The following is a 27,040-nucleotide window of genomic DNA, read 5'->3' as shown; positions in this document are numbered from 1 at the left end:
TTCACCCTTCTTTCTTAATGTTTCTTTAATTGCAAATTGCCAGGAAGATTATCTTACAGGATGCAAGATAAATTCCTGTCCCAAAAACATTCTCTGCACACTCTCCAGGTCATTGCCAATACAGAGTTAAGTTATTCCACAAGATCAATTTACTGCATGGAAAAATAAGTATTTTTAAAACCCTTGAGAGAATGAAGAAGGATGTACACAATACCCATAGACCAGCAAGTTCTTCTCCACACGGAAGCACTCAGTCCTCCCATAGCCATTGGAGCGGTCGCAGGGCCGGCGCAGCTTGGGCTTCTCGTCCCCCTCACTCTCCACCTCTGACAGCTCTGCCAGCTCATCCTTGGTGGCACTGAAGGGCCGAGTCTGCTTCCTGATTCTTGGGGTATCAATGACAAGGCTGTTCTGCAAAATCCCAAACAAACCTCGTGAGAGAAGCAGTTTTTCTCAAGTACACAGCTCCAGTTCAGAAGCAGTTCCTATATCTTGTTATTCACAGCTATTTCGTGAGGACACTGAATACCCATGGAGCAAGGTAAAACATTCTGTGGTATTTAAGGCAACAAAAAATGAGTTTCATATGCTAATGCCAGTACATTTGTTACAAACAACACAGAGTACCTCATCTGAGCTGATGAGACTTTCTCTCACACAGACTACTCTGCAGGCTTTGTGAGGGAAAGGGGGCACTGAAACCTTTTTGAATCAAATGCATGGGGAATGTCTTCAAGTATAGGGCAAAGATTTCATCATTATAAAATTTATACAGGTTTTAGTAATTTATTTTGCAGATTCTAGCCCAAGATTTACAGACAGAGAAATGGGGCAATCAGAATAATACCACAATTTTAATAATTTTCAGGTCTTTGACAAAAGCCAGAAATGTCCAAACTTTTTACAGGACAGGACAGAAATCAAAAATACTACAGCTGTCAGCAGGCCGACTGCTCATGTACAAATAAGCCAGCACAAAAAGTTTGATTTGTTGAAATATTAATCAAAAAGCACCAGAAATCCCATACCTGCAATTTCAGAATCCAACAGCAAGCACATGCTTGGAAAAAAATACACATTAAAACAGTACTTACTCTACCACTGATAGCATCAATATCAATTTCTGCTTTTTTGGCCCATTTCTGCCAGAAGTTGGGATCATCTAGTGAAATATCAGTCCTGTTTCCAGATGCAACGAAACTAGCCTGTAATACATAAAACTAAAGCTTACCAACATCATACATCAAAAGTTTGTAGTTTGCCTCACTGCTGTAAAGATTGCCTGACCTTATTTCATCAAAAATCTCCCAAGCAGCTGTTAAGACTTTAGAAGTTACTTACACTGCAAAGCAACTCAAAAGCTCTCCTCCCCCTTAATTTTTAAAAATCAGATCCATAATATATCAGAAAAATCTAATGAACTTTTATGCACCATCAGGAGAGAAGAACATTAAGCAGCAAGATTCTTCTGCTGCTAAGTCTGAATCTAAATTACTTGAATGGAAGAAAAAAGAATCTTTTGAAGAGGCTTATCAGCATTTGGGGATTTCATCTCATGCAGAAGTACTCGCTTGAGGGAAATTTCAAAGGGGTGTTTAAGCTGCCAACAATCAAAGCCTGAGTGCATGGAACAGGCTTAATTTCAGAAGGCATTTAAAAAACCCTGAAACACTGCATTTGGGAAAAGAGTAAATACATATAAAAATTTCTAACTCTTCTGATAAAAAGACAGTGATGATGATCTTTAGAAATCTACTTCTTATTTAAGGCATAATCAGCAAGATATAGGAAAACCTAAATAAACATATAAATAAATAATATTTTTAAATGTTGCCATTTAAGAATATAAATATACATTTACAATATTTTAAGTCTTCTTTTTTCTTTGCTTTTTTAATTCTTTTGGAATGCTCACAATTGCATTCATGAAGTGCCCACATCCCAAGCTTTGCTGCTTGATATTTTACACTCTCAGCCCCCTTCCCATGTACATATATGTATCTCCACTCACTGCTATTTTAGGACACTCTTTATGTTACTTTTCCAATTCTTACCAAAAAAGCTCAAGGTTCAAAATATATATCTTTTGTTCATGCATTTTTAGAATGCGTTTTTAACCATATTAATTTTTAGCCTTATTAATTATTGCCATATATATTTTTCTCTGCCTTTAATGTATCTAAATACAAGATCTATAAGCAAATTTGTTTTAATATTCTTGGCTAATGCAGCTCATCACATCTCACACAACCCCCAGCCTTTCCCAAAGCAGCACAGATCCCTTACTCATCTTTGCTCAAGCACACTCCTTGCACCTGGCATTTACAGAATCTGTAATCTGACTTTTTATGTGCACGTTAACAGAAATGTACAGATGCAAGAACCCAAAATATGTACCTCACACACAACACAAGTAAACAGAACTTAAACTAAGGCCTAAGCTCTACCCCATGCAGTGCCATTAGAGCTCTCTGCTGTCACAGAACACCCTGCTGCTCTGCACCTTGGCAAACGTGGAGCCCCTTCCCTCGGACTCGATCGTGATGGTCTTGGTGCGACGCTGCAGGATCTGGTCAATGTCCTCCTCACAGAATTTGGAGCCCTCATCCTCCTCATCCATTATGGCACCATAGGCACCTCTTCGAAGCAAGTCCTCTATTTCTTTTTTGGAGAGTTGCTGGATCTGAGCAAATAAAATCAGGTTTAGACAGTCAAGAAGAAAAATCCCTGAAGTGATTTCTCTTCCTCTTTCCCATCTTTCCACAACCTAGCTGTGCCTTATGATCTATAAGGCTAAATCTGGAGTGTTAAAAGCTATGAGAAAAGTCAAGCTGATAGATACTAGCACCTAAATTAGGTGCTTACAGCACACATTTCAAAAAGTACGCCTTTTTTTTTTTTTTTGGCTATTCTCAACACCATGATATGCATGTTTAAAAAAAATTACCTGTTCATACATTAAAGTAACACATTATCTTAATATGAGAAAATACAAGGAAACAAAGAAACTTTTCTCCTTATTTTAACACTTTGACATTATCTACCTTGAATTTTATGAGGCAAGAAAGATTTATCAGAGTGACTGACTCAATTTAAAATTATATCAGCTATGTTGCTAGTTCACATCAGAAAACAGAATGGAGATGCAAATGACAGAAAAAGGGAAAAGTGGCAGCTTCTGTAATTTAAAGCAATTCCCACATGATTACAAAATCAAAAAAAGGTTATTTCAGGAAATAAATCTACATACACCACCAACACTGTTTTCTCTTCCACTCATACTCTGCAAGACAGCCTTATCCAGTCCCAGTTTCAGGCTTGCTCTGTCAAACATCTCTCTCTCATAGGAATTACGGGTGATCAGCCTGTAGACCTTCACTGCTTTGTTCTGACCAATCCTGTGGCATCGGGCTTGAGCCTTTGGAAGGAAGGGAAGAGAGCAGTTGGAATTTAGACTTACCTAGGAATAACATACTCATCTTTTAAGAACCTGTTTCTGCTGTAGCCCAATCCAAAAACAGGAGCGTGAACTCAAAAGGATTCAACACACATTTAAGCAAACAGAAGCTATCAGATATTTTCCACAAAGTGAACAGTTTTCTAAACACAGTGTAGCAAGAAAAATGCAGATGAATGGCCTGTGCTAAACGCTCCTGACTGGTACTTCCCTTGCAGTAACACCAGATAAAAAGATCTGTTAGCTCCTAAGTTGGCTGATCTGATACAAATGGTAAAGGAGTTGCAACTTGAGAGCTATTTAAATTTCAGCATCAATTCCTAGGATTCTATTAATTCCCTTTTTCTTAATGCATATTAATCCTTTTCTGAATGTTTCAACTGAACACCTCTATTTCCATAAACTGTGTTAGTCAGTACATGCAAAATATAGCCCCTGGGTTCACAGTGTCATCAATTCTTAAGGGTTTTATCAAATCACTGACTTCACCTGCGCTATGTTTTTCAAAAATAAATGAAAGAAAAGTTCCCAACCAAATGAAATCTCTTCTGAACTGAAGGCATCAAAAAATTTTAAACACATGCCTTAAAAACATGAATGTGTCAAAATTACGTGTGCTCAAACAGAGACAATACTCAAAGTGATGAAATTCTTATCCATCGGGTTTAATTAAGGCTCTCTATCGTGCTCAAAGAAATTCACCTGCAGGTCATTTTGGGGATTCCAGTCAGAATCAAAGATGATGCAGGTATCTGCTGCAGTCAGGTTGATGCCCAGGCCCCCGGCCCTGGTGCAGAGCAGGAAGACGAAGCGATCCGAGTCGGGTTTGCTGAAGCGGTCGATGGCCGCCTGCCGCAGGTTGCCCCGCACGCGCCCGTCGATGCGCTCGTACAGGTACCTGCCAAAGCACACACACAGCACACACAGCTTTACACATGGGTCTGACTTCAGAGAGCCTTTGGACAGGTCTACTGCTCACAGATTGATTCTGTGCAGTGAATCAAAGTGATAAAGACTGACTCTGATTAGCAGTGGGTAACATAACCAAGAATCATGTCAGAACTTGCAGAGCTGTAGACCAAGGCATATCAGCAAGTCCAAACACTGAGCATTTTAAGACAAGTTGTTCTGCATCTTGTCCACTAAGCAACTACCTGATTATGCCTTACTTATTTATTAAAACACACCCTAATCTGAAGTCTTATGCGGGCACTCAAGTTTTTCACATATTATCCTTGGACCTCTGCCTAGGGCCACATAAGCAGGACAGTGGGCTCCTGTATGATATACCAGATTGCCTGAACACACTAAGGGTAACCAAGCAATCAGCAGAAACCAGAACTTGGTGAGCTGTCAATGGAAAAACTGCATATTGATTCTGTAAAGATTAAGAGAAATGGAACAAAAATGGCATGACAGCACCTTTAACCATCTTTATCAAGGCCTCCCAGATAAACCAAGCACATTTTCAAGCCTGAAGTAAAACTGCCATTTGTTACCTTTGACAATTACAAAGACTGCTTTGAAACTTCTGAAATGAAGCAAAATGCTTAAAAAGGGAGCAAATACTTCTGTACTTATACACTGAGTAAGAAGCTGAATGTGCACCTAGCAGTTAAAAGGTGCACAATCATTTTTCTTCTCATCAGCTATAAAATGGCACAGCAGATAATCCACAGGACCACAGGCATTCTGGCAGGCAGCCATCTATCTCCTACAGGCCTGAATTCTGTTAAGTGCTAAGTCTGATCATGTGTGCACTCCAACATTTCTAATCAAATGGCAGCACACAGCAAATTTCAGCTTCTATGGGTTTCAAAAGATTCCACCTATAGATATGATTCACTGGTCTAAATGTAACATCGTTGCAGAAAAGGAACATTTTCCATGAAGAATTATAAGTATCACTATGAAGTTAAAATTAATCTTTTAAAATAAAACAGAAACTGTTGCACTCCCAGTTCAAACAGACAGGTTTAATATAAAACTATCACTAAAGCAGATATTAAAATAACCTAATATCCAGTATTCCAGTATCCACTGCAGGAAGGCTTAACATTAGTAATTTTTGTTTTCCAACATGTTAACTCTGCATTACTATGATGTAATTCACTGACAATTACATACTTCAAAGCAGTGTGTACATTGCAACACTGGTAAAACAACAAGAACTATGCCTTGTTAAAGATTTTCAGGTTGATACAGCAACTACTAATTGCAACCAAGTTTAAGGCTTTATGCATTTATTTAGTCACATGCTCAGAAAAGCATTTAGTTTCCATGGAGTCAATAGTCTGTAATAATCAGAGGGTGCAATTACATGGGATGGCAAAAGCCAGCCTAAGGAGCAAGTTTATGGCTGGCAGTTCAGTTCTGCTGCAAAACTCAAAACAGTCAATTTAGCAAAGATAGGAAGACCATTTTCACTTTTATATTAATAAAAACCACACTCCCAGTTGTTTATTACTTTGTGCTTATATTCCTTTGGAAGTAAGGGGCTGTACCTTGGACCCATGTGGTCCCAGATCAACACCATGTAAGTAAAGAACACATTCAGGGTTTCCTGGGGCTTGGACAAGCAATGACAAGCTTGAACTTGCCTTGTTTCTGACAGAAGATGTAAAAACAGTATATAAATAACTGAATGCTTAATGGAAAAAGTAACAGACTGAAAGCACATGGTTTACTTAAATTGGGCAATCTCTCTTTAGTTTTTCTCTGAAGTTTTCAATTAGTTGTGAACAAATGATCCCAGAACACAAAGTTACAAACTGCTTAGCAAAGAAAACAGAACTCCCAGCTTTGGTGGGCTGCTGTCAATCCAGCACTATCATTTACACACAGCAATATACCACAGGATAGAAAAGATGAATCTTACCTTTTATGGATAAGGTAATCCTCCAAAATATCAAGGCAGCGCACCATTTGAGAGAAGATCAGGACCTTGTGGCCTCCTGCTTTCATTTTTGGAAGAAGCTTATCAATAAGAACCAATTTACCAGCAGACTGGATCATTGCTTGCAGGTGGAAGTCAGGAGCACTTGGACTGTATGTTTCCTTAAACTCTCCAAGGATCTTCTCTTCAGCACCTATCAAAGAATATATTTCCACATCTATGGAATGTCCACACAAATATCTCCATATTCATTCAAATCTAAGTTACCAAAGTCAGTCCTGTACCCTAAATATCTCCTTTTAGGTACTGATGGAGACAGATAGATGTGAAGCCTAAGCAAGAACATCTATTTTTGTCAGTTTTGACAACAAATCTTAAGTTTTTAAGCAGAACACCATAGGAAAAACACCTTGAATGAGGTGAATCCCCTTCCTCCAAATTTCAAAAACTGAAATACTTATTCTTAACTGTCGTATGTAAAAAAACTACTAAGAAAAGTTCTTTTGTCTTTGTGATATTTTAAATGGATCATGAGTCTTGGCAAAAAAACAGTATTTTGAATACTACTTCTGAAACCACAGCCAAAACTTTTGGAGTGTAAACTGTACTGTCTTGCAAATCAGGAAAAACACCAGTTATTCATAAGTGAGAAAAGCAATGAAGACTGGCAAAGATCATATCACTTGAAAGAACCATTCATTTTAAAACTTAGACCTCAAAGTTCTTGTTCATATTGCTTTTAAAGAGCTGTACTATTTCCATGAGATAATTGCTTCTAAATGTTCTGTGAAAACCTACAGAGTAAGTTCAAGGTTCAGGCATCAAATATGCACATGTCTCACAACTTTGTCTTGTATCCATCAAAAAAATGTTTCCACCTAATCCAATCCTTGCAAAATCTGAAGAAAACATTGAAGAATTATTACAAAATTCTTACATATTTTAAATGAAAGTAAGTAAAAAAATCCCCAGTCCTTATCCTGTATTTACCTTTGATGAGATATGGGTGATTACAGCACTTTCTGAGTTCCATCATAGTGTTAACCAGGTTGGGTACATTCGCCTGCCCTGCTCCTTTGGATAAGAAGGCAAAATTTTTCTCCAAAATTGCTCGGTAATATTTCTTCTGAATATTAGTTAGCTCTACTTCTATTATGGTTTCCTCCTTAGGAGCCAGCTTTTTTTCTACATCTTCTTTTAATCTCCTGAGCATCATGGGTTTCAGGATAGCTTGTAGTTTCTGAACCTAAAGGAAGCACAACCCATGAAAAAAGGTAATACTGCATCTCAATGAAAAGGCAATTCCTCCTGAACTCTAGAGCTCAGATGAACTCATACCTGTTCCTCTGTTTTAAGGTCTCCAAACTCCTGCATGAATGTAGACTCAGCAGGAAAACGCAATGGTTCCAGAAAATGAAGGAGGCTAAATAATTCTTCTACTGTGTTCTGCAGTGGGGTACCTGTTAACAGCACTTTATGCTCCTAGAAAAGGACAAAAAGACCTTGCATTACCTTATCTGCACACATTTACAAAAATGTTTGTGCTAAGTCTGAGCATCAAAACCTGAGAACACCAGTTCTATGTGTCACTAAGTACACAGGTAATACAAAGAAGAAGATTTATTAAAAAAACACCAATAAGTATTTTCTAGTAGCTTTCCTTTAAATTTTCTCTTCCTACATCTGTAATGAAGGAATGAGTGAACACTTCAACTTTGCCTGTAATAGTCACAAATTTATAATCCTCCCTCTCTGCGGTGTGAAAAATATACACCGAGCATGTATCAGAAAGCAACTCAGAGGACTTCTGAGAATACACTGGAAAGTAATAATGAAGCAATAAAAAAATGCAAAACTAGTCATGGTGCATCTGATACATGATAGTATCTACTTTTAAAAATCTTTAGAAGTATGAAATAAAATTTTAAGTACTCGCCTAGACAATCTGTCTATTTAAAATTCTACCACTTGCATGCTTTTGTTGTTAAATAACTTGCTTAAAATATTTTCTAAATTTTAACACATTGCACAAAAACTAAAGCAAGTTTTAAATGATATTTTCATCCTAATCAAAACAAAAACTGTACAACAGTATCATCGGAAATAGATTGTGCTAACAGTGAGAACTTGCCACATTTTGTTTAATCACAAATATACCAGCATAAGTTATCAAAACCACATATGTTTGAAGAGTATCAGGAATTGCTATTCCTCAAGAAACACTGCTGGAGAGGTCTTTTTTGACATGCAAAGAGAATTTTTAATTTATTATCATACTATACCAAACTAAAATCAGCCCCAAAAAGTGAACTACAGGTACTCACAAGGTTCATTAATTTTAGTCCTTCCAAAAGTTTGCAGTTTTTGTTCTTCAGTCTGTGAGCTTCATCAATAATAACACAGCGCCACTCAATTGCATTTAACTCTGGACAGCCACCAAGGATCATTTCAAAGGTTGTGATAATGGCCTGGAACCTGTAGGTACCTCGGACAATACGGCCCTAGAAATTCACCAACACAAACAAATTGTTACATTCCCTCCCATCTGCTCAATGTACACATTTCCTTGTTGCCAGGAGCCAGACACTGGATTTTACATTACAAATTGCTTTGTCATCACACTTAATAATCTTTGTAACTCCCTAACTAATACTGACGAGTAATTATTCACAGACCCAAATCCAGTATTATCTAAGCAACAGAAAAAATGCAACCCCCTTTTAAATTACAGATATAACCATCTAACAGAACTGTTTCAGAAGGTGCATGTAGATAAAACCCCATTTTTAATGCTGAGAAAATCTGAAAGAGTGACAGGAAAAATTCTACCAATCACAATATGATGTTATTACAGTTGGCAGTCATACAGTAAGTAATCACAATATCACATGGGAACTAAATGAAAACTTTTTACTCCATGGGTCTGACAAGGAGAACATGTAAAGCCTTCAGCAAGGCAGCACAGAATAACTCATTAGGCAAACAAGATGTCATTTTGATATTTAGCACTAGTTAATAAAAAGTTCTCAGCTTCACCAATTCTAAAGAAATACCATGGAAATTAAAAAGAATTATTTATGCACAACATATAAAAAAAGGAAAAAAAACCCTTTTAAAATAGTCAGGTTTCAAGTTTTTCTCATGTTATTTAATGGTGTGTATTTCAGAAAAGCAAGTTCAGACTGCACACAGTTAACACCAGCAAAAGGAAATCAACAGCTTTATAAAGGTAGCAGAGCTTAATCAGTATTATGTTTTTTATCCCTGCTCTTCAAATTCAGGACCCAACTGCAACCATCTGTGTACACTTTAATCTCCACAAGAGCACCAGCGTCACTGCCATTCAATTGCAAAATTACTCAGCACAGTGAAACAACACACACATCTTGCTGCTAACACTGCCACCGAATTTACCCAGTAAGCACTTGCTGAAGATGCTCAAATGTAACATCCTGGAACGTGAAGTGACTCTCACCAAGATAAAAAGACAGATAATGTCAAGTATCCTTGTCACTGCTGCCAGCTGAGCCATGTTTAGGGTGAGTTATTGCACGCAAGTGAGGTTCCCATACCTGGGAGTCCCTGAAGTACATCTCATACTGCTGGATCATCTGCCTGCTGATCATGCTGCCGTGGTACACCACGACGTTCAGGTCCGTCCACGTGCGGAACTCCCGCTCCCAGTTTGTTATGGTGGAGAGCGGAGCTATGATCAGGAAAGGGCCTCTTATACCCGTCAGGAGGATTTCATACAGGAATGTAATGGACTGAATGGTTTTGCCAAGGCCCATTTCATCTGCTAAAATGCAATTTCGCCTGAAAGCAAAAAAAATTTGTTACTATCATCAAGTAAAGTAAAGACCTAACACTGTCAGCAAAATGAACAAATTACAGAAACAAAGCTCAAATATACCAGTCTAAAACAACAGCCAAAACTGAGGCACTGAAAAATTATCCTTGAAAGCATTCCCTGGTTAAGGTGAAAGAATGTGCATAAAACCTTTGTGTAAAGCCTTGCATCAGGTTTAGCACTGTCAAAACCTGAGAACAGAATGTTCTGTGAAGTTCTACAAAAATATTCAAGAAGTATTCTTTTGGGACTACCTTTGCCCTAATTAAAGGAATTTAAATTAGGCAGGTTTCCTCCATGCACATTCGCCTTGACAAAACTGCTAGAAATTAATGAAGAATCCCTAGAAATCACACATAGGAAGTATCCCAGCTACACTCATATGAAAGGAGCGCGTCAGAGCATCATTAGCAAATTTCCCTTTTTGATTACGGAACTAGACAGATGCCTAAAACTAAATTACTGCATGAAGCACCACTCCATGCTTGCCCTCAGCCATACATTCCAGCCCTTCCCTCTGTTTGCAGATGTCACACAGCTCTGCACTGCTTGAATGAGAATTAAAATCAGATTTCCTTCTGCAGACCAGTAACATGCATGGTAAAATGCTGCACCCACTGCCATCATCTCTACAAAGGATATGCAACTGGCACTTGGGAAATACAGCAAGCAGAAGATACTTTAACAGAAAGTGACCTTAGAAACAGAGAAAGCACATCATTCTGGGCAAGATCTTCCAAGTGATTATAGCTCTGTTCATAACACATAGCATTAATGCACAGAAGTTAATTTCAGCCTAAAGTACAGATAATGCAATTATTTACTAGCCTTACTTTTGAAGAGATATAACTTTATTACATAATTTCTAGCAATCATTTTGAAAGATGCAAAAAATTTCAAAAATTGTGAAAGCTTGCACTTTGGTTCTTTTTCCTTTAATTTCCTCATAGCCATTGAAAATTTATTTTCAGTTAAGTTAGCTGCATTATCTTAACATTTTTGTTAATTTCTGTGGATAAAACATCCTTACACACCCAAAGGTTGAGAAATTTGTTCCAGCTATATTATTTGAGCTATAAGCAGAGAAGCTACAAAAAATTTAGTTAAAACAGTATTCATCCCCAATAAAAGTGATTCACTCTATATAGTTTAAAATCTACATAAAAATATTCCATGCATATACCTATTGTACCAGTTGAATAGGAGCCAGTTAAGTCCCTCCAGTTGATATTCCCTGAGCTGATTGCCATTTTTATATTCCCTGGACTGTTCTATCTTCTTCCAGGAGTTTGGAGGTGGTCGGTCCTTAAAGGGAAAGACAAATATAGGTACAGATTGATACTTGCTTGATTTTTTCCCAAATATCTAACCCCTCTATTTTGGGGGTGTATCACCTTATATTTAGAATGTTGTTATTCAACCTTAAAAGTGAAGTGTCATTGTTAACATCACTTACTAATTAGTAGTCTGCAAAAATCTGAAATTTGCTTTTATTTTTCTCTGTGAATTGCTATTTTTGAAGTTAACTTAAGTCTATATGATAATTAAATTAAGAAACTGGTTTCCAAAAAATAGAACACAAATACTTTGGCAGGAATAACAGGGCACACAAATTCATTTATACATGAAATTTCCAGACTACATGAAGTTTCACTTTGGCAGCTCTAAGCAGGCAGCTGACCTACAAGAGAGCCAACTAAGTATTGGTATTAAGAACATCTCTGAAGTCTAAGACAGCTCTGGAAGCTGATGTTGAAGCAGTCTGGCCATCTACACAGTTACTGAGATCTTGCCCTCTCCCTTCTGCACTTGCCCTGCCCTGCTGAGCACTCTGGCCCACTGCCAATGCATGAAGGCAGGGCCACAGTACAAAAAAGTGAACTTGTGAGAGCTTCAGTGTGCTGAATAGATTTCCCCAAGGGACCTGATCAGAACAGCATCAGCATAGGCAGGGTCACAACACAAAGGCCATGACAAAACAGACTGAGAGTATCAAGGTGTATCACCTGCAGGGCCCTCACAAGCTAAGGAAAGCTGAGAGACTGTGTATAAAATATTTATGTATATACACAAACAAACAAGTTCCCAAGCCTGGAGCCAGAACAGCCTGGTCTCTAGCTTAGCAGGTGGAATCATGCAGTTTTTGACTGATACTAGGTAGGATTCCAGAAAACTCTTCTGACAGCTCCTGCAACCCAACATGAACAAACTCACACATTCAAGTGAAGTAATTTTAGTAGGAGCTTTTCTCACCAGCTGTACTTCCCCCCCCTCTCCCTCCCCATTTCCCAGCATTTATAAAAGCTTGCATTCACTCGAGACTCATGTGGCCTTATGTGGCAGCTCTGAATTTTCCATGTGAATTCTCTCTCTCTGCACTGCCAGCATCAGCATCACCTGAGCGCAGGTCTGGGTGCAGCAGGAGCTGTCCCTCCCCAGCAGCTGTGCCTTCCTCCCCTCTCCCACCAGCTGCCATCTGTCCACTCCCCCACTCCCGGAGCAGCCCTGCTCCTGCTTGCAGGGCTGCAGTCAGCAAATAATTCCTTGTAGCTGCTGGAGCCTGAAGCAAAAATACTTGTTGCTGATGCTGAGATGACTGTCAGTTGTACAGTTGCGCTTTAATCATCTTTTTCTCTCACAGCCAAATATGGTAACAGAGGTATAACAGCTCTTCTTCCCACATGCCAAAATGTCAGGATTTTAAATAAATACTACATAAATGAACTCAATATAATATGAAGATGTTAATCGTGACTACTGTCATTATCTGTAGATGGAAAAACCATTAAAATAAATTCCAAAGCCTCCAAATTAAAACACTGTGCATATTTAGTTATGTAAAAGAAGTAAGTTAGAACAAGTGTTGTACTACACCACGCAGGACACATGTCCTACTCTGACAATGACATACAGGACTTGAAATAGAACTATTTTGCTTTCTCCTGCTCTAAGAGACAGAAGATTGATAATTTCAAGATGAAACATATTTCCTAATTACATGTATTTTTCTGCCTTTCAGCTAGCTCTTTAACAACAAGAAGAAAAATAAAAGCAGGAAAAAAAATTACAGAACCTGTTTGACAGATCTCATTTGCCAATTCCCTTCAGTGCTGAAGAACAAAATTTAACTCTCTTCTCTATAAAAGGGTGTTAACACATCATCCTGCTTTCTGCTCATTTTAAAGGTGCTCAGTTCTGTGATAGCCAGTTTCAACCGGTGGCTCACTGCTCAGTTAGAAACTCAGAAAGTCACAGCACACTTCAGGTTTTTTTCCTAAGCAAAAATCTTTATTTTTTTAGAGTAACAACTAAGATAAGAATATTTATATATGCCTACCTGAATGTTTTATTACTCCTAGGTAACAAGGCACACAGATGCTTTACAGAGAATGTCAATAAGCCTTATGTTTCAACACAGGAGTTGAAAGTTGGAAAAACTAAGTCAGATGTACTAAGACAGACAAGTAAATTAGATATAATTTTACCAATCTCCTCGAGTCAGGCCTGGAAGCTTGCAATTGTTCAAATTCTTCTATTTTTGCTTGATCTACATCTTCTTTCAGCTCCCACGTACTGTCTTCATATGGCAACGAACACCATTTTACTAAATAGTAAATAACAGGCTGCAGAAGAAAATTCTGAATGTTATCAGTTTTTAATTTAGTATACAGACTGTTAATATGCCTTACTATTAGATTAGCTCGCTTACACAAGAACTGGAATCAAAATCATATTTCTGACAATTTTTTAAATGTTCCATTTAGATTCCTGTTATCTACCTACTTATCCTTGGCTCCCAACACTCTGCCACTTTCTGTAGACCTCTGGAGTGCTTTTCAATCCCTCTTACCCACAAGCAAATCTTGTTTTAGTCTCAGGAAAGATCAATTACAGTATTTGTGATATTTGTGGAAATGGGGCAGGGTGGCAGAACTACCTACAGAAGTGCTACAGCCAGGACATTTCCTCCACTCTCCAAATCAGGCTACCAAGGCCCAAACCAGAGCTTTAGAGCTCCTAAACCAGAGGGCTGACCAACAAAACTATGATCAAGCTTTACAGAAAAAATGGAACCAAAGTAGATCGTCTTACTTAGATTCAAGATGTAAATATTTAAAAACCAAATAAAGATTCATCCTTCCAGAAGCTGAGGGGAGTCTTATGACAACACATTTTTTCTAAAAATTTAATAATGACAAATCTGCTGCATACAATGAAAGTCATTCTAACTCTCAACTCTTAGGAAGATTAATGCAGAAATCACTGGGTAAAAGTCTGCTCATTTTGCTATCCACACAAGCAGAATAAGCATTATAGATATTCCAACAGCCTTAATCAACAACTTTCTTCTCAGTCTTTGATCTCCACTGTTCTCAGACTTTCTGAATTTTGGCAATTTAATTGCTTGACTTGCTTTTCTGTTTTCTTTTTAATCTCAGAATGTTTTTGTGGTGTAATAGCTTTCCAGAAGAGGTATTTTAAATTTAAAAAATAAGTTTTGATAAACACAGAGGGAATGGTTCACTGGTGTCCATCAATGCACTTCAAATCACTGGCTGCCTAAAGCTTTTATTACCAGTGACCCTATTCCACTATCAGAGAGACAAGAAAGTATATGGGATCAGCCTTTTGATGGAACTCACAAGACAATTATTGAACCTGACATTTATGTCAGTCAATAGCTAAGCTTTGCCTACTATGACCTATTAATACTAATAAAAATATAAGCTATTAAATGCTGACTTGTCTTTCAAATCCACAGGTAGCACAGGACAGGACAAGACTGTCATGTCTCATTTAAAATATTACTGAAGCTTTAAAATCATTGAAGTGTTACTCTGAGATGTGATAAAATGACCATTTTCAAACCTGGAGCATCCTGACTTGCTTTAAGACACCCTTACCTCACCAGTGTCTTTGTCTTCACAAAGAGACACTTCTAATACCCGGTCTACCTCAACATAGTCAGGATTAAAAGGTTCCTCTTCCATCTGCAGTGAAACATGAATAAAATCAGTAGAGAGGCAAAAACAGTTGGTATTAGCTAAAACTTGGTCTAACTGTACACAAAATAAATTTGGTAGCTGGAAATTACTGGGGTTTTTGCACAGGCCTTAAATTCCACACCAGCCCCCTGCACACACCCCCTTGGTTCTCCTGGGCAACCCTCACTGAAGAGGGATTTGACCCCAGATCTCTGGGATAAAGTGCTGTCCTGTGCAAGTCCTAGAGAAATTAACCATACTGACACAATCCTTCCCTCCTTGCCACTTCTAAGTAGTTACTCAACCAATCCCACTTTTAGACCATGTAAGTCAGTTTAGTTCAGTGACTCCAGAAGACTTGCACTTGGCATTACACTAAATAACCCACCCCCTGGTGCAAACAACACCAATGGCTCATTTTTAGTTCCTAACAATCAGCTCTTTTATATAAAAGCAAACTACTAATCACAATTTTACACGGAAAAAAAAAGCTTATTTAATTTTTATTTCATACTCACATCTGCAAAAAAGTGAGCTCTTTGTGCTTTCCTTACTTTGAACCGCTTTATTTTCTGCTGGATTCTTTTATCCTTTAAAAGCTGTTGTTCTGTGGCCCACTCACAGTGGAGATATGAGCTAAAATCACAGAGATTGACATTAACACATTGGTGAAAGCAAAAGCTTACTATCTATTTTTAATATACAGTTAAAATAACAGAATCCACCATAAAGATCAAAGATTTAGTCTTCCAAATAATCATGTTGCAGCACCTCGTTAAGGCAATGCTTTTTAGATTAAATATGTGAAAGTCTGTAGATCCACAAATTTCTTTCATGTGTCCTAAGAAAAGAAACAAGCTGATTTCAAGTGAGCTTAAAGAAACCAAGTTTGAAATTTGACACCTCTATTAAAAAGCACCCAGAGATTTAAGTTACTTCATATTTTGGATCTGGTTTTGCCACGTATCTCCTGTGAGCATCTCTCAGTGCTGGATCACAGAGCTCAGCCCATGGGAGGCTCAGGAGGAGCAGCAGAGCCCGAGGCAGAGGGACCTGCCCAGGGCTGGGGCAGCGGCTCTGAGGCAGAACCAGCAGCATCTACCCGTCCCCAGGAGAGCCTTTCTGAAATGACATCACAGAAGTACACATATTTCCTCCTCACACCCCTTTTTGAGTGTATTTCCATCATTTTTTAAGCTTTTTAAAGATACGCTAGAAATAAGGCACAGCTGGGGATTACTCATCCTCGGATGAAAAGACAGATTTTGCCCTTTCAGAAAAACACAAGGTAAATGGTCTCCAACAACATGTGGAAGTAGAATCTAAAAAAAGTTACATTTATTATAGCAAAAATCAGATTAAATTACTCACATATGTAAAATTTAAAATAAGCTTCAATTTTCAGCATCAAGAATTGAGTAGCGACAGGAAAACAGATATGAAATTTAAAATAAAATATGGGAAAATTTTTTTTTCCCTGCAATTTTTTTATTTCCTGCCTTTGATGTAAATTCATTTCTATCACAGTTTTTTTCTTTTTGAAACAATTAAGTCCAACTACTACATTAGCATCTCCTAAATTCATGACACTCTAATTCTAATCTATGTCCACAAAACACCTCTGATTTGAATTCATGAAATTAAAATTTGCCTCAGGCATGTAGCCCCTGACGAAATTAATAAATATATATTCTAATTTCATAAATAGCTTTTATAAAAAATTCTGTTCTTTGACAGATAAAGGCTGCTAGCTTATTGGACAGTGCTGGTTCCAAAATCTTCATAGTTTTAATATTATTACTACCATATCACAGATTTTTAGAAATTTAAAGATTAAATTGGTAAAGAAAAATCTCAATCAATGACAAAATAACCTTCAAGCAATACAAAATCTGAGTACATAAATATGATATAAAACAGTTCAGTCAACACATTCAACTCTTTAATACTTACTAGTTCTTATATTTTACAAAAAACTCTTCTGTATCTACTGTCATCCCTGCAGATATCTGGAAAAGGAAATTCAGAGGAAATGTAAAATGACAGATGCCCCCTTTATCAAATAAACTATTTTATCCCATGACAATCACTTACTTCTTTCTTTATTACCCTGGAGGATAAGATTTTGTCTACAATTGCTGCATCTTCTTCACTTGGATTTTCCTATGAAGACATGGAAACAGTGATATTATAAAACTGCAGTACGTGCCCACTCTCTCAGGCTTAAAACCTTCAACCACACATGGCTTGTCAGAAGATGAGCAATAAAGGTAAATTTGACCTCCACCAGCAGCTTTCCCTAACAGGCTGGGAGTAAAATTTAAAATCCACAAAGGGTTATGTGCAGAATTACAGCAAGTCTGGCACTTCCAAACAGCATCAGCTGCAGTGCTCACCTGCCAAACACACTCAGTGCAAGCACTGGGGATTCTGCTGCTTGCCAGACACTGTGAATGCCCTGCTGAGCTAAACTGATGCACTGGACACAGCCAGAACTCAGTTATACACAACTGGAGAAGAACTGACAGGTGGAAAAAGAGAGAAGAAACCCAGCATGTGGCAAACTCAGTCTGATCCATCCACTGTGCACACAGGCACCAAACATGCTGTGGAATCAGAGGGAGGAGGCTGTGGCTGAGGATTCCAGCAGGGCTGAGATGAGGCACAGGAGGGACTGCAGGGCTCTGCCACAGCTGGGGCTGTGGTCCCAGAGACAGAGGTGATCTGTACAAGCTGCCTGCCACAGCCAGTCACCTTCCCTCTTGTCTGATTTGTTCCCAATTATATCACCATTCTCCTTCCCCTACAACTCCTGGCACTCTTTCAAGCCATAAACTCTTTTTTCCTGTTTCTTCCCTGCCACTCTGTTTACCTTGAATGGCTTGACAGTAAGTTTGAGTCTCCAAGTGGAACAGTGAAGTGTAAACCTGAAAGGGTTGTGTGTCCTTTTAAAATACCTCAATAAACAGAAATCCCCCAAATAATTTGGTGCTTCTGTAAGTCATGGTAACATCAGAACAGAGCTTTTTCATATGCCTATGCCACATAAAACATTACTTGAACTATACCCATCCTTAGTCCTATGCTTAACTTCAATTAGGTCAACAGATGTTTGGAACACAAAAAAATAGTAAGAGGTAATTTCTTACAGTTTTCAATATTTTAGCAAAATGTCACACTAAACTGGGGCTTAAAAATAATAATGTATTCCAAGGTAGGAGCTTTATTAACTGAACTACCTGAGACAAATACAAAGTTCCCACAGACCAAGCCAATTTGTACTTACCACAAATAATTGTAAAGGCTGCTCAGCAGGTAAAGGGGCAGAATTCTTCTTGATTTTAACAGAAACTTTAGCTGCTTCTTCTTCTGATTGTTTCCCTTCTCCTTCTTCAGAGTATTTTTTCCTTTTAACTTGACGATTTGATCTTCTCTTCTGCCATGCAGGAGAAAAGAAAGAGATGGAGGTTTTACCCAAAATTTCCCCTAACCTGAGCTGCATCTTCTGGGTCACTCTAAGCAATACTTCAGCTGTACCTACAACCAAAGGTCAGTATCTGATAACAAACATGAAATAAAATACCTCTGTAATCCACTTATGTTCAACTAATTAAATTGTTATTTTCTCCTTCAGCTAAGCATACTATACATTTATTTTTAGGGTTCAAAAGTAAATATGAAACACTCTTTTCAGGGTATGGGAGCAAAGCTGATACATAACAGATCTCCCACCAGCATCAGTATTTCAACAGTGATTTCCTAATTTAGTGTAACAGCAGAGTGTTACCATCCAACTCCAGCATCACAGGGAAAGATGTTAAATAAGCTGATGTGTATCTACTAAATGGTGCTGTACTAAAAATTATGAAGGTTTCACTAGATCATATTGGTCAGATTGCTGATGAAATCTGACATGATGGCTAATAATGTCTGTTGTTTTGTTGATGTCTGTATTTTCTCCTCCACCTTCATCAAGGCTGGTTTAACAGCATTATACAGTTACTTTGCAGTTTCTCTCTCTAACCTTCCATTCTGGTTTCTGCAAGAATCTGAGGACAACAAATTCCAGCTGAAGAAATAATGTTCAGTCAAAGAGAATAATTCTCTCTCACTCACAGTTTCAAATACTTAAGATTATTAGAATATTGCATAACATTTCCTAGCCCTCAGTACCAACATGAGACATTGTCTATTTAACTGTAAGATTAATTTGTAAATTGGATTCAGTGGATAAAAATAGCAGTATCAAACTAGTCAGCTAACATTTGAAAACACTATAATCTGCTTTAGAGAACTGATCATCACAAAATGAAAACAGCAAAACAAAACTGTCTCTACAAAACAAATTTATTATATTGAGCTACAAAGAAAAAAGGTATTTTTGTGCAAGAAAATCCACTGCAGGTCGTAATGTTATATTACACTGCAGTACTCAGCTGGGAGAACAAGTTGTGAAGAGGACAAAACCCTAAATCCTATGGTCACAATGGCTTCTGCAGAGCAGCTATTAAGTAACAGTGAGATTGCAGCACAGGAACTTTTCTTCCTGACTGTTAATTCAGCCTTGGTCTGGCTGGTATCTGGTAAATGACGTAGCTGCACTTTAACTACACTGCAAAAACTGAGCAATAACCTAAGGGTACGGCACAAGTCCAAGAAGGGCTGTGACCATTCCTCCAGAGAAGCTGCAAAAATGAAGCTCCTTCATGGGCTTTCCACAGTTATGTACATTAGCTGTTCTTCCATAAATGTGTATGGTGTTAGGTGTTATCACCAAAAGGAATTTCTAATGTAAGGACACACTAATGGCACATTATACTTAAATCAATAATAGTTTGCAGACAGAAGTAGGTTTAAAAAAAAAAAAAAAAGAAAGCCAGGTAACATGAGCAATGCAAGATTATGTAACTGGCATTTTCAATTCTTCTTACTATGTCTTTTCTTAAAGTATGAAGTGATTAGCAAAACATCAACATATGTTCTCCAACAGATTAATACATAATCAGAGCTGTTTGGAAAAAAAACTTTTGTATTTCCCTGAGCTGAGAACTAAGGCCATAAACAAATGGCTCTAAGACAAAAATGAAGTAGCATCACATATTAAGAATAAAAAAAATAATTTAAAAAAATCCATCTATTTAAGGAAGACACTTGACGTGAAACTAAGCATGCAAAATGAATTAGGGGGAAAAAAGGCCTAAAATTGCCCCCCAGAGCTTTGAAGCAGCTATTTGCAACAGAAATTAGAAACAGCTCTTTAAAAATAAAATCATGAACATATTTGAAAACTAAAGAGAAAATGAATTAATAAAGTAAAGCAATTTATGTCTTTGCTGCTTCTCCCCAGCTCCTTCAAAGAGAGCAGGGCAATGCTGTGACACTCTGCAATAAAAGTTATTTCCCTTTCATGCCACCCCTGATTATCTCTACCCTCTTTTCCCTTCACACCAGGAGCAGGTGATTTCATGACATGCCCAGGAAAGAATTGATATTAAGTCTTTTATATTACATTTGTTGGCCTATAAATTCATGTTCATCTGATAACAGAACATGACTGAGAAGTTACAGATCCTTTCAGGTAACCTTTACCTAGGACAAGCTATCACTTCAGTTAATGAGAAGTCATTCTGGGAAATGGCTTCTGATCCCTTTTCCCCTCCAGCATTATTATCTGTGAAACACCAGAGGGCAATTCAGTATCTCCTAATTGTTTTTTGACAACTATCATCAACTAATGCAATTAATTTATACTCAACAGCACCTTATTGTGAATACTGATTTTGCCTCTGTGGATGAAATTGCCACAAGGATAAAAACTTGTGCACTTCCAGCACATAACCTTATGTTACTGGAGATTGCCCTAAAGCAAGAAGTTATAATCCTGTTACTAATGCAAACAGAATATAATCTCTTCTCAACAGTTCATGTTTCTTTGTGCACAAGTTATAGAAATAATTAGCTATGTTACTGTTGTTTCAGGGCAATCTATGAAAAAACTGCAGAAAGTAAGCTACAAGAGGGCTATTCCTCAAGGGAATGACTTGACCACTTCAATTCTTCATTGGGCACTTCCTTCAGAAATACTCCACAAGCAAGATAGAGCCTATCAGCATATTGATCACTGCTGCCTTCAGATCCCACACTGCAAGAAATCTGTTCTTCCAGTTTCTACAGAAGCAGAGCTCAGGAAGAAAAACCACATTAAAGCTTGAAACAACCCTTTTAAAAGTTCTCAAAGAGCCAGCTTCACTGATAAATGTCCTGTCTGTTAGGAAATCTCTTCATTTTCACACTCAGCCAAAGTAAGGATCAGGTCTAACTGCCAGCTCAGTGTTAGTATTCACAGTCTCAAATCTATGGGCTTCTGTACTGAAATGAAACAGATACAGGCAGGGCACTGATGTCCCATTATGGAAAAGGGACTCTACCCTGTAGGATGTTCTGATTTTAAACTGAGAGAAGTGGCTGATGATGAAAAGTTCCACCTATGAGACACACAGAAGTGTGAGAGTAACAGTCACTGCATCCAAGGAACTGTAACTTTCTGGAGCGGGAAAAAGATCGGTGGACATAACACACAGAAATCTATCAAGGAAGAACACCAACTACTCACCTGTGAGTCTTCATCTTTCAGGGGCCGCTGTGGAGTCTGCTTAGCATCAGACAATTCATCTGAAGATTCGTTTTTCCTTTTCTGCTTTTTGCCCAATGTGATGATCAGCTTTCTGTCAGAAACAAAACCCCAGCCCCTGAGTGAATGCTGTACACCAGTGTGTGTAACTTCAGGAGCAAATCACCAGCAATTCCCATATTCTCAACATAAAACTCAACAGCACTGTCTGAAAAATGAGCAATAGGTATTATCAAATACCTTACAGCACACAGTACTGTTCACTAGTGTTAGTGAGCTTCTTTACAGTTACCTTGCAATCTATCACAAATTCCTAATTATCATGTACATTTTAAATCTTTACATGAGAAAAAGAAGTACAAAATCCAACATTTAAACCAAGTGACAGTGGTAAACTACACAAAGTTAGCAGAAATATCATCTGCAGATGACAACACTAAATGATTTATCATAAAAAAATTACCACTGCAAAATGTAGCTTCCCTTATTTTTACTTAGAAAAATTAACTGTGGAGAACAATCTAAAAATCACCCAAAGCTGTCTGACATGCAAAACTTTTATGCTTAACTAAGTCATTCAATGGTAAAAATAAGGGAATCGAACAAATCTTTTTTTTGCCCTTAGGAAAAAAGAAAAGCTATATCCAAAATCTGGTATTTTTATCTGTAAGTAATCTTAGAACCTATCAGAGTATGTTAAGAACCATCATTGTGCTGAATAAATTAGTTAAACTCTAATGAAAAAGCACCAATTATTCCTCTGTTTGGATTTTAAAATTACACTGTAAATCATCAGATTTGTTTCTAACTAAAGGGTGTAAAAATATTTTTCCATATTTGAAATGTGCCAAATACACTTATTTAAATGTGTTTACAGTGGCAAAATTGTAGAATGACAAACTAGTCAAGAAAATCACAGAGAGCTGTCCTAAAATATATATTTCATACGGTCTCTTATGATCAGATCTGTAACAGAAAATGAGGAGAGTGTTCCAGCATACAAGTGCTTCTGCCATGTCACAAACAAATTAAGCAAGATTTTAGTGTTTATACAGACAATACAAGTTATTTTACAGCATGTAACACCAAATAAACTGGTCAGCTGATGAGAACACTATTGGTGAGAATGTAATGGTTGAAACACAACTCATTTACCTCTCTTTGCAAGTGTTCAAACAAGAGAACACATAAATATTTACTATGTCCAGACTAACAGTTCACAGGAACATAAGCATGTTAAATTACCAAAACATTATGGAAAGTTCAAGCAGCATTGCTTACAAAAGACTGCAGATATAACTTCAGAAGCAAGGAATATTTGCATGGCTTTTCAATATTTAATCACTATGTGTGTTCAGTGGAAAGGCTAAAATGGGTTTTTTCCACTCCAATGTTTTTTCACTTTTAGCACAAAGTGAACAGCACTGATGGAAGCAGGTTGAAATGAGGCTGTAGTCAGCATAATCACAGAGCTTCTTGTTCACAAGTAAATTCTGGTCCTTGGCTTTTCATTAGGTGTTCTCAGTTTAATTATTAGTTAGAAAACATGTTTCATAATCACAGGAAATACTTTCAGCAATGAACACACTGGTTTCCCTACTGACTTCAAGGTTAGTTTGAGCATTTTTTCCCCTCACTTTTCAAGCTCTGATTAGGAGTCATGTTTCTTTTTTTCTTGGTTTTATTTTAAGACTTGTATTCTTGGGTATTTGTCCAATATGACACTTTCTAGTGATGGACTTGGATAATAATTTTTTCCATTTTTATCTCACTTTGTTTCATAAAATTTAAGTGTTACATTAGCACTTGTCACTAATATGTCAAATCAGCTAATATATTCCAAAATTATGCACATTGTGATTGACCTTCTGAAATTGTTGTTAAAAGGAATTCTGGATGCTAAAACTTAATGTGCATTTAAAGGGAAAGCTGGTAAACTTATGAGAATTTCCTAGAAGATCATTTATGAAACAATATCCACCCCACCAAATCCCTGGTTTGCACCTTTAGGACTTGGAAAAATGGTAGGAAGTATCAATATATTTTTTCCCTGCTCTTAAATTCTTTCAAAGAAAAAGGATAGCTGAAAGTTCTTTAATCAAGCAAGTGTTAAGATACAAGCCAAGCTGGAAGAGGTCTCAGGAAGACCTGTGGTCCCTACTCCAGGCCAACTTCAGAGTGCTTTGATGTTGCTCAGCCCAGTTAAGTTCCACTTATCTCCACGGCTGACAGCTGGTAGGTACCTGGGCAATCTGTTCCAAATTTTGATCCTCTTTTGTGAAAAGGCAGATTAAAACAATTCCTAAATGCATGTTGCTGTGTTAAATATTTGTATCTGTGCAACCACAGCTCATTCTCACCTCACGCACCACTGTTTACTATTTTAGGCTCAAGGGTCCTTTAGTATTCAGGAAACACAACATTAAGGGATATAAGGTTTCTAAGGGTTCTAGTGGTACCCACTGAATAGCTGAGGATTTTAAGGACACTCTGTTTTAGAACATGGGGTATTTTGTGATTCTGCTCTAGCTACATCTTTCCTTGCACATTTGTTCCTCTCCTTTTCTTAATTTTCGTCCCTCCTTGGGCTCACCTCTTGCTCTGCCCCTGCACCTTACACACAATATGCCATTTGTCAGCTTTTGTATCTTTCAGCTTGCATTCCCCATCCTCAGTACTTCACAAGCTTCTCCCTGAAATTTTTCTGCACATCTCTGCATGCTGTAGATCAGAATGTTTCTTCCTCTATATGGATATGGTGCCAATGACAGGAACAAATGCAGTTTTACTTCTTTCTGATCCAGTGCCCAGAATCACAATGCTCCTTGCTATCAGAAGTTGCTGAACAACAGTATGGTGCTAAAGTCATACATTTCTATCAGTAAAAATGCAATCTGCTCATATTTTGGCCAAAAACTTCTAAAAAATCTGCTATGTGAAAACAATGATTTTCAGAAGCTTGTAAACTGGATCAATTCTGTGAGAAATTTTCATTGAGCGAACAAGTTCTCTTGCCAGTTTATAAATTTCTGCATGAAAGCATAAAGATCCTTGGCTAAAATCCCTTTTTCCACCCTGAAACAAACTGTTCTGAACAGAAACTATCTATTCTGTTTCTATGAAAAGTTAACAGCACACTGCAGACATGGAATAAATAATATCAGCAGACTCCACTCCAATTTCACTTTCTCTTGCCTTTTTCAATTCATATTTATCTTATTACATAACAACTATAAATGTTTCAACAATTAGACATCGCAGATTTCTTCATTACGTATTTTCTTCTTCTATAATTACAAACTAAAGATGTTGAGAAACTTACACCACAAAAAAGGTTTAAAAAGAAGATTTCTCATGAGCCAGTATTACTTCTGATCCTTAGCACAGGACTCCTATCATGCTTTAAAGCTACCAACAACCACTATTTAAAGAGCATTGCAACTTCTCTCTTTTAAATGAAAACCAGTAAGAATGTGCTCCATTGCCCTTCTGTTTCATAGCAGGGAACACGATGGAAACACTGCCAGTACTCCGAACAGCTTTAAAGTGATAAACACTTTCCAAAGTCTCCAAAGAATAAACAAGGAAATATTAAAGAGGACAGAAAGAAAAAGGCAGCAAATACCTATTAGGCACATCAGGAATAGGGAGTACAGCTGGCCTTTAATACATCATGCTACTGCAATTTTCCCAAAACAGAAAACACCAAATTGCTAATTATCAGTGTCCAGAGTCACCACTCATATATTATCATTTGTAGCCAAGGCACTTTGTTAAATTACTAACAATAACACTCCGACGTTATCAACAGTATTAGCAATTCTTTATCACTAGAAACTTTGCTAAAAATATAAAGAAGAAGTTTCCTTGACAAGATACTGTAGCCTCTTGAATGAGAGCTAATTTGCTGGTATAAAACCATTTTCTCTCATCCTTTTATATGTTTCATAAATAATACTAACATAGTTATATTAGCCACTGTCTCCTTCTCCAGTTGTATTTCCAATTAAAAACTTCTGGACTGTGCACAGATTTTAAAGCACTCATAATAGTCTTTTTGGAACCATCAGTCAGTTCCAGCTCACACTACATTGAAACAGTAATTCCAAATAATAAACAAAATGACATCCCAGAAGGATGGCCAAACCTTGAACTTATCGCCATTTTAATCAGGACACAAGATAATGACCCAAACAGATCTAAGAGAACTCAAGATCAGCGAGCACCCATCTTTCTTAGCACAGAGCTGTTCCCCAGCCCCAGCCTGGCTGGCAGGGACCCGGGGACAGTGCTAGTTAACAGGGACAATGCTAGTTAACGGGGACAGTGCTAGTTAACAGGGACAATGCTAGTTAACGGGGACAGTGCTAGTTAATGGGGGACAGTGCTAGTTAATGGGGGACAGTGCTAGTTAACGGGGGACAGTGCTAGTTAACGGGGGACAGTGCTAGTTAACGGGGACAGTGCTAGTTAATGGGGGACACTGCTAGTTAACGGGGACAGTGATAGTTAACAGGGGACACTGCTAGTTAACGGGGACAGTGCTAGTTAACGGGGACAGTGCTAGTTAACGGGGGACAGTGCTAGTTAACGGGGGACAGTGCTAGTTAGCGGGGACAGTGATAGTTAACAGGGGACAGTGATAGTTAACAGGGGACACTGCTAGTTAACGGGGACACTGCTAGTTAACGGGGACAGTGCTAGTTAACGGGGCACAGTGCTAGTTAACGGGGACAGTGCTAGTTAACGGGGACAGTGCTAGTTAACGGGGGACAGTGCTAGTTAACGGGGGACAGTGCTAGTTAACGGGGACAGTGCTAGTTAATGGGGGACACTGCTAGTTAACGGGGACAGTGCTAGTTAACGGGGACAATGTCAGCTAACAGGGGACAGTGCCATCCCCTGCCCCGGGAGGTCCCAGCTGGAGGCTCCTCCCCAGCACCAGTGCCAGAGACCCAGCTCCTCCCCAGCTCTCCCCCCACGGCTCCTGAGGCAGTACCTGAGTTTATAAGGGTTTCAAACCATCTTAACACTCTCAGATCAACAAGCAAAGATTATCTGTCAGGGTGCTGAGTTTTAAGACTGCTTGTTAACACTATTTGCTGTTCGAGGTACAGACCTGCTTCGAGGTACAAGGCAACAAGGACAGCCACTCATTTCAGCAGTGCACAGCATCACATCCCACTTGCTGGATTCATTGCTACATAATTCAAGGATTAAT

The 27,040-nt window shown here is 38.0% G+C and overlaps 1 protein-coding gene across 2 annotated transcripts in view; it reads right to left on the bottom strand.

Moving 5' to 3' along the window:
* Positions 1-27,040, bottom strand: part of CHD9 (chromodomain helicase DNA binding protein 9) — an 86,453-nt gene that overhangs the window by 20,469 nt on the left and 38,944 nt on the right. For both annotated transcript variants that reach the window (XM_059481171.1, XM_059481173.1), the window contains 18 exons: positions 21,802-21,913; positions 18,475-18,624; positions 17,283-17,351; positions 17,142-17,197; positions 15,707-15,824; positions 15,108-15,194; positions 13,689-13,826; positions 11,387-11,508; positions 9,926-10,169; positions 8,678-8,854; positions 7,692-7,835; positions 7,344-7,599; positions 6,336-6,546; positions 4,160-4,355; positions 3,251-3,418; positions 2,504-2,683; positions 1,095-1,205; positions 215-411 (listed from right to left, as the gene is read on the bottom strand). In XM_059481171.1, coding sequence (XP_059337154.1) covers positions 215-411; positions 1,095-1,205; positions 2,504-2,683; positions 3,251-3,418; positions 4,160-4,355; positions 6,336-6,546; positions 7,344-7,599; positions 7,692-7,835; positions 8,678-8,854; positions 9,926-10,169; positions 11,387-11,508; positions 13,689-13,826; positions 15,108-15,194; positions 15,707-15,824; positions 17,142-17,197; positions 17,283-17,351; positions 18,475-18,624; positions 21,802-21,913 — 2,736 coding nt within the window. The remainder of the gene's footprint in view (positions 1-214; positions 412-1,094; positions 1,206-2,503; positions 2,684-3,250; positions 3,419-4,159; positions 4,356-6,335; positions 6,547-7,343; positions 7,600-7,691; positions 7,836-8,677; positions 8,855-9,925; positions 10,170-11,386; positions 11,509-13,688; positions 13,827-15,107; positions 15,195-15,706; positions 15,825-17,141; positions 17,198-17,282; positions 17,352-18,474; positions 18,625-21,801; positions 21,914-27,040) is intronic.

Source organism: Ammospiza nelsoni, chromosome 13 (genome assembly GCF_027579445.1).
Source record: "Ammospiza nelsoni isolate bAmmNel1 chromosome 13, bAmmNel1.pri, whole genome shotgun sequence".
In the NCBI taxonomy this organism is placed as follows: Eukaryota; Metazoa; Chordata; class Aves; order Passeriformes; family Passerellidae; genus Ammospiza; species Ammospiza nelsoni.
This window is presented reverse-complemented; position numbering and strand designations above follow the sequence as displayed.